The sequence below is a fragment of the Aspergillus viridinutans genome (assembly GCF_018404265.1).
Source record: "Aspergillus viridinutans IFM 47045 DNA, scaffold_6, whole genome shotgun sequence".
Classification (NCBI taxonomy): Eukaryota; Fungi; Ascomycota; class Eurotiomycetes; order Eurotiales; family Aspergillaceae; genus Aspergillus; species Aspergillus viridinutans.
The window spans coordinates 1,845,842-1,857,968 of NW_025091222.1; the positions used below are offsets into that span (position 1 = coordinate 1,845,842).

At 51.2% G+C, this 12,127-nt stretch overlaps 3 protein-coding genes across 3 annotated transcripts; 2 read left to right on the top strand and 1 right to left on the bottom strand.

Moving 5' to 3' along the window:
- Positions 1 to 480: 480 nt before the first annotated feature.
- On the top strand, positions 481 to 1,107 carry Aspvir_008333 (uncharacterized protein; the record flags this gene model as incomplete). The annotated part of the gene is made up of 1 exon (XM_043271505.1): positions 481 to 1,107. The coding sequence occupies one exon, from the start codon at positions 481 to 483 to the stop codon at positions 1,105 to 1,107; it is 627 nt and encodes a 208-aa protein (XP_043127440.1).
- Positions 1,108 to 4,029: 2,922 nt separating this feature from the next.
- Positions 4,030 to 5,974, top strand: Aspvir_008334 (uncharacterized protein; the record flags this gene model as incomplete). The annotated part of the gene is made up of 3 exons (XM_043271506.1): positions 4,030 to 4,630; positions 4,681 to 5,194; positions 5,248 to 5,974. The coding sequence occupies 3 exons, from the start codon at positions 4,030 to 4,032 to the stop codon at positions 5,972 to 5,974; spliced, it is 1,842 nt and encodes a 613-aa protein (XP_043127441.1).
- Positions 5,975 to 6,263: 289 nt separating this feature from the next.
- On the bottom strand, positions 6,264 to 8,488 carry Aspvir_008335 (putative MFS transporter Fmp42; the record flags this gene model as incomplete). Its single annotated transcript, XM_043271507.1, has 3 exons — positions 6,264 to 7,815; positions 7,862 to 8,024; positions 8,086 to 8,488. The coding sequence occupies 3 exons, from the start codon at positions 8,486 to 8,488 to the stop codon at positions 6,264 to 6,266; spliced, it is 2,118 nt and encodes a 705-aa protein (XP_043127442.1).
- Positions 8,489 to 12,127: the final 3,639 nt, after the last annotated feature.

Consider the following 12,127-nt stretch of genomic DNA (forward strand, 5'->3'; position numbering starts at 1 on the left):
GCACGTGGATTGCAGCAATCGGTTTCCTATCCACGCTGGCTGAGAGAATCTACAGGACGATAAAGAAAGAGCAACGAGCAGAGGAACGGCCTGTCCGAACTTGTCCGACCCCTTACAGGTAAGGCTACGCGGCTCCACCGAGAATGGCAGCTAATCGATCTATCTTATAGACAGAGTTGAAGTTCGCCGGAAAACTGACACGGTCATTTATCCGGGTCCCGGAGTCAAGGGTACTTCCTGACGACTGCCAGTTGGATGATAGGCTATGGCCGGGCCTAAATTGGTTGAATCTGTGGCACTGGCCATGTTGTAGGAAGACCCAGGACCTGGGGAATGGTCCCTGTTTTAAGGATTTGGTCAGTGATAGTCTGGTGTTGCAAAGAAACAACGCACCCTTGCAAAAGCCAAGGCAGTCCTTCTCAGGAAAATCAGATAGGGCTAGAGGAGAGCAGACGCAACAGCTCCTTCGGGACATCCTTGATGAGCTCGGAGCTAGTCGACGACATTGCGAAGGATGTAGCCAACCCACCTCACACTCTCGATCTGATTACGGTTCTCACCCCGTATTGCAGTCAGATGCACCTCTATTTGAACAGCTTCTGCTCCAACCACCGGCTCCAAGGCGTGCGTATCCACACTGTTGATAGCTTCCAAGGATGTGGATCGCTAGTGGTAGTTTTTGATACCACGTCCATGTCCCGCCTCCAGTTCTTAGCCGATCCTAATCGGCTCACTGCGGGCCTCAGCTGTGCGCGGGCAGGGCTGTACATCATGGAGGCTGTGCAACTTAAACGACCCGGTACTAAAGATCCTGGAGAACTGCGCAAGATCTCTTCGACCGGCCATGTTCTGCGTCATCTTTGCAAAGGCAGGGACCGCACTCCGATACCTGATTCCTGGCAGCCTGTGATCCATGGAGTCCTAGATGGTCAGCTTATAACCAAGCATGTCAATACTGGTGACCCCATGACATCTGCAGATGTGGGAGACCCTGTGAATATGACCACTAATGTCATGGAAGACACTGCTGGTGGTTCAGACACAGCAGATTATGCTCCGATCTCGAACCAGTCTCTGAATGCCCCTTCTGCTGCTGACGATAGATAGGCAGTTCAGGAACACTCTGGGCCTCTGCCGACTTCCTGTCATCTGCTAGTTATGAAGGCAAGCCTATGGAGATTTTCGATAGATCTCATGAAACCACGATGGAGACACGCCTGGAAGTATGGTCTCTCGGGAAAGAAACCCTCAAGATCACAGGTAATGCGGATTACTCTTTTCTGATACGATGGTCCAAACACAAATGAACCAGATGAAAGCATGACAATAGAGCGGTTTATGGAAATCCTAAATAGGAAGCAAACCAACTGGTTTGACAAAATCGATACGAACATGCCTCGCTCGCTCGCATCTGGTTCAACCTCCAATCTTGAATTCAATATCCTCTCCGCAAGAAGGCCTCAGTTTAGGTCCAAACATACTGCCACGACAGTCCAAGCTGCCTGATATTGCCCCGTGGATGTTTCAGAGGTCGATATCCGCAGGCAGCATGGTCAAAGTAATGCCGGGTCGGGATCATGAGGACACTAGGCGACTCTCGTGGGATGGTCAATGACAAGACGGGCCGCTATGCAGGTTAAGCGCAGGTAAGATCCTACTTGTACTGAGGAAACTCTTGTTACTGATGCATATGATGAAGAGACTATGCATTGTCAGCTTGGCAAAAGAACTGTGTTATGTATGGCCTCGCCAAGATAGTTGCTTTCATCCGAACTGATGTACTGATCAATGTACTACTTACAGATGGATCTCGTTAAGAAACGTCCTGGCGCCAAGCCCGGCCAGCTTGCTGGTCGTAAGCGGAAGTCTGATGCTGAGCTGTGGAAGAACCCCCTCACAAAGAAAGTCCGTGAGCGTCTTGATGCTATGTCACCAACACAGTGGTTCTACCCTTCGCACTGTGCATATGGACTTACATCCACCACATCCAGAATAATGCTATCCTATATTCTCATCCCATAGACTGTCTGAAGAAAGCATACTTTGTCGATATTACGATCCCGGATGGACGGGTGGTGGACACCTCAGTGGTACCGTGTCCCCTCCTTGGTGATCAAATATCTCCAAACTACAAATTCCAGAACATTGGTCATTCTTAACTTTCACATACTTCATCTACCCGTGGCACTCACTGCAGTCACAGCAAGACAAGCGCCATCGCCAACAGAGTCCCTGGACTTTGGGATTTCGGACTGAATTGAAGATCATGTTGAACAAGTCGAGTACCCGACGACGTTTCACAGTTCAAAAACTGGGAAGCAGCGCGCCACGCTTCCTTCAATTCTGATATCCTCTTCAATAAGCTCATTGAAGCAAGGATCCTGGTTAGGAGTTTATGATCTAAATGGCGTTGAACTAGGATATAAGAAAGGGGATGGAGTACATAATGTACAATAAGAACACGAGGTCTTATGGACTATCTCTAGAGCAATAACATCATGTAAATATTGCTTCTGGGACATGTTCATCATTCATCTCATATATAAGCTTAGCTATACCCATATCTCCGCATTTAATTGATCCATTGGCCTCGACCGCAACGGTGCCGCGAAATCCCCAGCCATCATCGCACATCGTTTTCGCCTCCTTCTCGGAGATCCTGCACTCCTCCCATCAGGAGGCCGCGCTTGGCTGGGTGCATGACCACGAACCGATCTGTCTCTTTCAGTGGCTCCAGTGACAAAGGAGACATTCAAGCGGGTGGCATTGGCCGTTTGAAGGTCGAGTTTTAGGAGAGATTTTGCGAGTGCCTGGAGATAGGACCAGTCATGGTTTGACGAAGCTGCGGGTGTAGATACAAGGCCCAAAACGGCAAGTGAAGAATAGCGAATATGATCATGACAAGGATATACATAAATGGGACTTCAGGATGAGTCCATCGACTGTGACAATTTTCTTGATGATGATCTGCCCTATGAATTACTCTTAGCGACGGCTCCAGTCATGCTGTGCTGGACTTATATCGCATGTCAGCCATAGATCGTATCTTGTCCATGAATAGCAGGCAACCTCGTTTATCGCTTCTGATCGATCGGAATTCCACATTTGAGATCGGACGGTATCGATCTTGTTGGAAATTGCTTGGCCAGTCAACTCTTTGTCCGACATTGGATATTAAGGTTGGTTCTCGGTACTGTGAAGTCTGTGATCGTGGTGGCTTTCGCCGAGTACCACCGTCTCAGGAATGCTGAGAAATGGGGTTAAAGCAGCTTTAGGGGGGTTTTCCGTGTAACGACTCACTCTTGAGCAAGTGTTGCGTCGCGATTGATTTGGCAGTCGAGGCAACCGAGAATCGAGAGATCGCCGTTCCATCCCCTGAGGAATCTAGACCAGGTCCAACGACTTCTGTCAAGCTTCTCTCAACTCTCTGGCAAGCCACGACGACCACGATTTCATCGCCACTTGCACATTCTGAAAGAAAGTCTCTTTTCAAAACCACGGATCGTCCGCATCTAGTCGAAATCAATCAGCCACAAACCTGCATTCCGCCTTTCCATCCCCACGAATTCTCAACGAAAGTGCCCCCGTTTCCAGACTCGGGGATAACGGATAATCGCCGGTCACAGTCACGGTCACGGGGTTCCGCAGAAAGAACGGGCAGAGATGGCGCCTATGAACTATCATCTCGATTTCTCCGTTTTCGACTTGGAACTTTAATTCTCCTATCCTCTTCATAACATTTGCGTCCCCCTATTTTGAGCACGTTAATCGCCAACGTCTCGGCTGACTACAATAGTCGATCGCATCGCCGCCCCTATCCATCATATCCCGCTGCCGACTTTCCCCCTTATAATCGCAGATAGTTGCGCGATCGGCGCTGCCACCCTCGCTCCTTTTATCTACAAGCGAAAAGCCCGTGGAATCTGGACCTTGTTCGCAATCAAAGCCGCAGGATGCGGTCATTGCCATCCGCGCTGCAATATCATCACGACCGTAACGCTCGACGGGTGATGGGACTCGGTGGTGACGATGCCTTTAAGTAAAGGTGCTGCTAAAGGGCGCCCAAAGGAGTCAATCCACTTCGTCAATGCCCGTCCTACTTCGGAAAATGAGAAGCTGAGGATACAGCGCCTGGTGAGGGCTCATGTGGGAAAATGGATTTCCGACCAAACCAAGGACCGTTCGTCAGCAGGAGAATCTTCGGACTCGAATTCGAATCGCGACGAGCCCCGCGATCCAGCGTCGCAGATTCTTGAAATCGATACTGAAGAAACATTATTCCCTTCATCCTCCTCGCCGTCTGCCGGGTCGTCGCGCGAGTCCCCCGAGTCTACCACCTCTCGCAGCCTGTCCCTCTCCATCCGGTCCGCCTCTCATGTCCCGCTTCTACCGATAGCTTCCTCTCACACCCACGAACCGCTGGAGGACGATGTTGATGGCCTTTGCGAGTACAAACCGTGTCAATTGGTGGTGAATGCTGCGAATCGAGAAAGTACTTGTTCTCGGGGCCAAGGGAATGGCTCTCTGGCTGGCTACACCATCAAGGGCATGGGCAGTAACGTGTTCGATCCTTTTCACACCTACCCGTCGCATTATAGCCCCGAAGCCATTCATGCGTGTGAAAGATACTGTTAGTACCCTTGATATATCCTTGAACTCGGAATGCTGACGATTTTGCAGGCATAGACGTGCTCTGGCCCGAGCTAACTCCCCCAACCCCCGGCGACCGCGACGTCTCTGCCACTAAAAGCTGGCTTCCCCTTTCATTGTCCGATCCTGTTCTGTTCACTGCCATTTTGTTTGGGTCGCTATCACACCAACGTTGTCGATGGATCAACAGGCAGATTCCGGCCGGGGCATTTAGCCCTCACGATCAGCGACTCCTCCAGCAGTGTGAATATGAAACTATCAAGCTGGCCAACAAGGCTTTGAGTGATCCGGATCACAATCGCATTATTAGCGATTCCATCATACTAAGTGTCATTTGCATGGCTCACAATATTGCTGATGACAACGATCGCCGACGGCATCGAAACGTCCCATTCACACCACCCTTGACGCAGCTACAATGGCTCGACGTCTACGCAAGCTTGCCACCAAATCTCGTCCACTTGCGGGGCTTGGTCGAGCTGATCAAATTACGGGGCGGCTTGAAAAATATCAAGCTGCCGGGGTTAGCCACTACCGTATCCTTGTAGGCGCATCTCCGTTTTACTTGATAGCGACTTTGAGCTAACTTGACATCAGTTCCGCGATCTTGACCGCAAGCTATCTGCTTTCGCAGCCTGTGTTCGAATACATACCGTTCCATGAGCCGCGACAGGGCCTTACATTACAAGAGTTACTAGGATATACCTCGCTTGAAGTGGAGCTCGGATTTGGTCGACTGCAACAAATCGGCTTCACCCTAGAGATGGCAGACGTCTTTCAAGCACTAAGAGTCTACACGAACATCGTCATCGAGCATATGCAGGCGTTCCAGCCAAACCCCGATCTTTCTCTCCTCTGTGACCAGCGCAATCTCGTCCAGTACCACCTCCTCAACCTCCCCTCTGCCCGCTCCCTCGCCAGCTGGTTCCCCACCCCACTTCATCAAACCGTCTACGAAGCCTGCCGTCTAGCCGCCCTCATCTACGCCGTCGGCGTCACCTTCCCGCTTCCATCCCAATGCTCGCCTCATCCCCGTCTTGCAAAGCTCCTCCAAGAAACCCTGCAGACCCCCGACGCACCCTCCCTCTGGACCCACCCGCAAGCCCAAGTCGTCCTCCTCTGGGTCCTAACCCTCGGCGGCATCGCGGCCGAGAACCGCCCAGAACGGGACTGGTTCGTACATACCCTGGGCCAAGCGGCGTCGCGTAATGGGATCTACTGCTGGTCTGAGCTGAAAGCCGTCCTGGAGTTCATGCTCTGGTACGACACTGCCTGTGACCGAGCGGGGTATACCCTGTGGCTTGACGTCGCGGGACGTTTGTGACGACGGGATATTGTCTCTATTCGGCGTTGTGTTTCGTGCGTTTGCGGTGGCGTTCGCGGTTTATATCTCTTGAATTTGAACAATTGGTCTACGGGTTTATGCAGTCGGATATGATTTACGATGGCCATGACTTTAAGCGCAGGGCTCAAGACAGACAGGATGTATTCCATAATGGACATAGGTATATACGCACCAATCTACACAAAATCGTAAAGCACATCATCGTCATCAGTAGCAGCAGCAGCCGGTAAAGCAAATATCCAAATATGCAAAAACGGGATAGGACGCATCACGGTCCGCTCGAAATGCCATACGACGACGCCTCCCCATGTGGCGGGCCACGATGCAGCAACGGTTCCCGCTCCCGCTCCCGCTCCAGCCCCCAATCCCTCGCCGCCACGCCAGCGTAATCCACCGCATCTGACCGACTCACCATCACGCTCTCCGTCCTGCCGGCGTCCACGCCCTTCCCAGCCATACCCTGAGCCCGAGAGGCATCCGTCCGCTTGGCCTGCCACCAGACGAACCCCACCAGCGCGGCTCCAATCACACCCGTCGACGCCGTAAGCACGAGATTCACCGGGATCGGATTGCGGCCGAAGAGCTTAAATGTCACCGCGTCGAGCCCCGCCTGGAGGAAATTGCCGAGTCCGGCCAGACAGATGATAAGCCCGTAGACCTTTCCGAAGGTCTGGAAGCCGAAGACCTTGGCTGCGTAGTCGGAGACGGCGGTGTAGTAGAATGGTCGGTAGATGACGAAGAGGGCGACGTTGGCGTAGCCGGCGGGGAGGCTGTGCGGGATGCAGCCTAGGATCCCGATGAGGGTGGCGGTGGAGGCGAGGATAAGGAGGACGTATGGGGTTGTCAGGGTGTCGAGGATGGTGCCGATGAAGGGGACGGAGAGGAGCCCGCCGAGGGGGAGGAGGACGTCGAAGGCGCTGTTTAGCTGTTTGGAAAGGGCTGGGGAGAGGAGGTAGTCGTATTGTGCGCGGATGGAGGCGACGAAGTAGTTGATGCGGAGCATCTGGAGGATTGTGAAGAGGGTGATGAGGACGAACCAGGGGGTGGTGATTTGTTGGAGAGCGGAGCGGCCGTGGAGAGCCCCCCAGACGTTGCCTGCGGTGGTGTTACGGGGTGGGGTTTTGCTGACGATGCGGTCTTGGGGCTCGTTCACCGGGGGAAGAGTTGTTCGAGAGAACTCGTCGAGACCTGGGACGTCACTGATGGCGCTGTCGCCTAGGAGATCTTGGATCTTGCTGACGACGTCTTGGCGGCGCTCGCGGCGGTCGTTGCGCTGACGCTCGCCTTCGGAGCGATTGCCGATGCGCTCGTCGACGCGGTCGTTGACTTCGTCGGCAATGTAGGCTTCTGCCTGTTGGACTAGCTCGCCGGCCGTTTTGTAGGATGTGGCCGGCATGATGAGAAGTTGCACGGCGAGGATGAAGGCGGGAACGATCAGATAAACCATGAAGAACTTGTGGGTGGTAAATGATCCATTGGTGCGCTCGTTGGCGAGTCGGAAGATTAAAAACAAGGCGCTGGACGCGTCAAATGCACCTGTGAGCATCGACAGGATCAACCCAGAGCGAGTAGGGAATGTGTTGGACAGCTGGAATGACGAGATAAAGATGAAGGGACCTCCGAGCGATAGAAAGAGGTATCCGGGAATGTATGCATCAAAGGGGAGACTGGCAGCGAAACTGAGTAGTAAGGCGCCGAAAGTCAGACATATGCTGCCAATGATACCACAGACACGAGGACCGTATGTATCAAGGACAGTGCCAACTGGCAAGGCGGATACATTGGTCGCCACGGCGGCGATTGTGAACATGAGATTCAGGCTGTTTCGCGTCAGCTTGGTCAAGAGACGGAGATCATGATGCCTACCGCAGCTCCTGTCCGTAACAGACTTCCCGGTTTTTAGAGAGCTCGTCGCGCGAACACAGATTGCGATAGACCCCTTCGCGGATCAAGACAGGTTTCAATGCCGCAAATCCGAACACAACTCCTGCTGCGAGGAAGCAATAGATGACCGCAATAATTACCTGGCCTAAAGTATCTCATTAGTAATTCCCGGATCGCGAACAAACAAGGTTCAACTGGCTTCATACAAATTCGTCGTGTACTACTGACTTCGAACGCTCCAATGGTTTGCAATGGATAGTTTTTATCCAGCAATTTTGAGGAGTCTTGCGCATCATATCCTCCATGGTCACTCTCGACCAGCGGTTTCGGCTGGATTTTCATCGTAGGAGTTTCATGACCCGAGATGAGCTCGTCATGGGCACCTTCATCGGGGGGCTGGGTCCAACCGGGCCCAGCATACGGATTGAAATTCAGACGATAACTGTACGTTGACTGGAAGGAGGACGCAATCGATTCCTCCGGGAGCTCGACATTGCGCCCGTCCACAGAGTCAGAATCGCCATCTTCTTGGCCCGGGTGCTGTTGCTGACGCGATGAAGCCCGAGTTTGGCCCCACGACTCAAGATAAGAGACTCGATTCAGAGACATGGCTACACATTGCAGATGAGAGGCTGAACAAAAGCAGAGGATAGGATTAAGATGACATACCTTTGCCCTTGATTAAATTGGCTGGTTTAATTTAATGCATTTGATGCACCACTGCAGAACTGTAACTTGATTATTGCCGGTCCAAAACTTGAAATGAGCTGCAGTGTAGATCTTGGAAGTTTGGAGAGCGAATCAAGGTGACATTGAGAATAGAGTTCCAAGCATTGGGGAGAGCTGACTTATATCTATATCGCTTCCAAGATTAAGGAAGGCTCTGAAAATATGAGAATGGACTATCGCGTGGATGACGACTTTACAGTGGGTAATTAGTACTTGGCAGCTTCTGCAGTACAGTTAAGCCAATAAGTACCTCTCTAGACTAAGGTTTCTTAAGGTACCCAGTGACGTCGGAGGTAAACAGGGCGTGGGTCACCTGATTCCGCCCTCTGTTCCCCCGCATGCTCAGCTCCGCCTGCATCTGCTTCTACCATGGATCGATATACCATCTTAGTCCATATTGGAGTGATGTCCAATAAGCACGGCACTAATCCATAGGTATCCTGAGAATATCCCGCCGGTCCGAACATATACTAAAGATTCCATTATTTAAACTCTTGATCAACAATGCATATGCTGTGCTTATTTACAAACGAGCTTAGCTAAGGTCCATGGGGAGGTTTCATACCCCATAGTCCTCAGACAGGCGGCTCATGCAATGCGTCTGGACTCTCCACAAAGTGCCCATCCCTTGTTTAGTTCTCTCAGAAAGATTCGGAAGCCTAGTCCCACTGGAGTTTTCCCATGACTTCGTAGAAGTTTCTTTGATCTTTGTGATCGTCCTACGACCGTCCAGCTGAACAAGAAGTAAGTCCTCAGGTGTCAAATACATGCACAGCAGATACAATGCTTCTCTATGCTAGGGCTGTCCTAGTAACTCCCGCGATGCTCAATGCTCGATGCTCCTCCCAAAGGTTCCATATTGCTCAGGGCGCTACCCAAGTGCTGTTGAGGTCAGGAACGGTCTGTTGACGGTCGATAGATAGACTGATATGCTGCTTGATCCGTGAGGACAGTGGAGGCGTCTCGCACGGCGAAGGGCTGGCACAGATGCTGACGGAGAGCAGCACGGTGAGAAGCTGTTAAGTGATCATGATCGCCGACTGAAAGATGCTTGGTGGTATTTAGTGCTTATTTTCCGATGCAGAACGAGAGAGCTTGATGATAGGATTCCTTCGAGATGATGCATTTGAACACCCTTTCAGGCTGACAGATCTAACAGCTTCCATACTTGCCCCTACTGTACCCACCGTCAGGGGCGATTTCGTCGCAGGATTGACAGAGAAGGGGGTTGGGATGCGGATATAGCCGACAATTGTGGTCAAATCAACCACATGCAGAATAGCCTTGCTTATAAATTTAGGTACCTCAGCGTGGATTCATTGGATGACAGTCCCGCCAATTGACCAAGAGCAGTAGTGATGGCGGCTCAAGCCGTAGGGAGCGAAACGGGACATATGGCTCTTCCTCCATTTCTGCTCTCTGGTCTCGACTCCACCCGCCACCTGGCAGAAGAGTAATATAACATATCCACTAGCCTCAGGTAAATCCCTGCAGGCTAGCTTGCACTGAATAATACGCTTCGATCTTACTATCAGTTGGGAGATTTTTGCAGAAATAGAAGATATGCGGGACGCCCAGCTCACGTCGGAGAAGCGCAGCGAGACCGACCCTGACTCTTCACGAGCGTCGAGGTGACAGACCAGACATAGCAACCTGGCGGCTGACCATAATCCTTCTCTGGTAAAGCTGAATAGCCGATGTTAGGAACCATGAATAGCATCTCCTCAACTTTCTTCCTGCCCTTTAGATTGATCACTTTCAACTCCCTGATGAGGGGTGATCATGCACCGGCTCCATTAAGATATCGTCTGGATAATGGATCGCCACCTTCCGTCAGCCAGGGAAGAGAGAAGCCATCATCGACGGAATAGTCCTTAAAGTTTATGCATTTGTGATGGGTAAGATCGAACCAGCGGATGAATGGTCAGCGTCGACGACGAAGCCGGTCAGAGTCAGGACTTTGACGGAGAGGCGGTTCAGTGTACGACCAATTGAAACCACTCACTCCGTCACTTGGGCCCTCTCAACTTCAATGGTAAAAACACATTCATTCTTCGAGCCTCGATCAGGGATATCTAGCGTTCATGTGCTACTGTACTGCCGCGCGAAAGTTTGGCCTACTTTTTAGTGGGCAATCTTTCCATGGCCAAAATCAGCCGCGCGAGAACACCGAATGCAGAATTGATCGACAATCGCGGTGAAGATCCTTATATTTTGGTGACCCCCATAGGACTGTAGAATTTCATACCATTTTTTTTAGTACAAGTGGAAGGGGACCATAAACAGCTGCCTAATCAGGAATAACCTGGCAGTCTTGCTTTCTGCAATGTAAGTGGTAGCGGCTAATCTGGCCTGTGAGGTCTCCAACAGCTTTTCGATGCGGGGACAGGGATGAAATGCTTGGTACTGCTTGGAAATGATTGCGAGGTTGCAAAACTTCTATGCTTGGGATGATGATGAAGTACAGCGCCAAGCCAAGGACCAAGGTCATATACTTTCCCATAGAAAAGTGGAATATCACGTGGGTATCATGTGAATTCATGTCTGTTTACAAGCCCCATTGCTGTTAGCAACTTAGCATCACCACGGCGTCAACATCACAACATGGTTATTCTCTTGCCTGGTAAGGCCACGGCTGAAGGTTTTGTCAATTTAACTAGCCATTCTAGTCTGGCTAGAAATGGAGCCTCGATTCGAAACATAAAACGTATTTATGAAACCAAAAAACGCACGGGACTCAGGCTACTCACTTCCTCCTTCCTCTCGCCCGGCCATCCGAGACATTAGTGGCGGAGAGCCTGTTTCGGAATCGTCACAGAGTCGGTTTGTACCTGACTCATCACCAAGTCACTTTTTCTCCCTGAGTTGAGTCGAAGAGCATTTAACAACAACTCGAGGATGGGATTAGTCTCCAGTCACGTGAGCTCTCGCCATAAAGATAGAGGTGCGTTTGTCAAGCCCATCACATGAAGAGCTCAATCATTCCTGACGTAGACCTGGTTTGCAGGGTTTAAGTCTGATGAGCATGTCAATCTCGCCGGCTATTGACGGATGAAATGAAGCTATGGGATAGTATGGCAGATTCTTGCCGAATAGAAGCTGGACTCGTTTCGTCGCAAAGGGCCGTTTACTCGTTTTAGCCTTAAGGTGTGCCCGTCCGGAACAATATGTCAGTCGTGAACCCCCACGACTAGCGGGGATGATGTACATCAGTAGAGTCCAGGTCAAAGGATATTTGGCACTAGGTTCTATTTCACGAAGATAGTGGGGCCGCTGATACTACCTCGATGGCAAACCAAGGTTCACTGTGGAGGAGTCAGGGATAATAAGTCTACTCGGCCGACCAAATGGGGGCCCCCTGAAGGTGAAGGATGGAGTAACCATACGGAGGCTCGGAAAGAGTGAATCATCACAAGTACCGAGACTTTGCTTCGCTTACTTTGAGCCTAATTGCACCGTTGGGGAGGATATGGGTCCTCCCTAATAATAGGCTTGCGAGGATTTTCTCGTTTCGGCAGT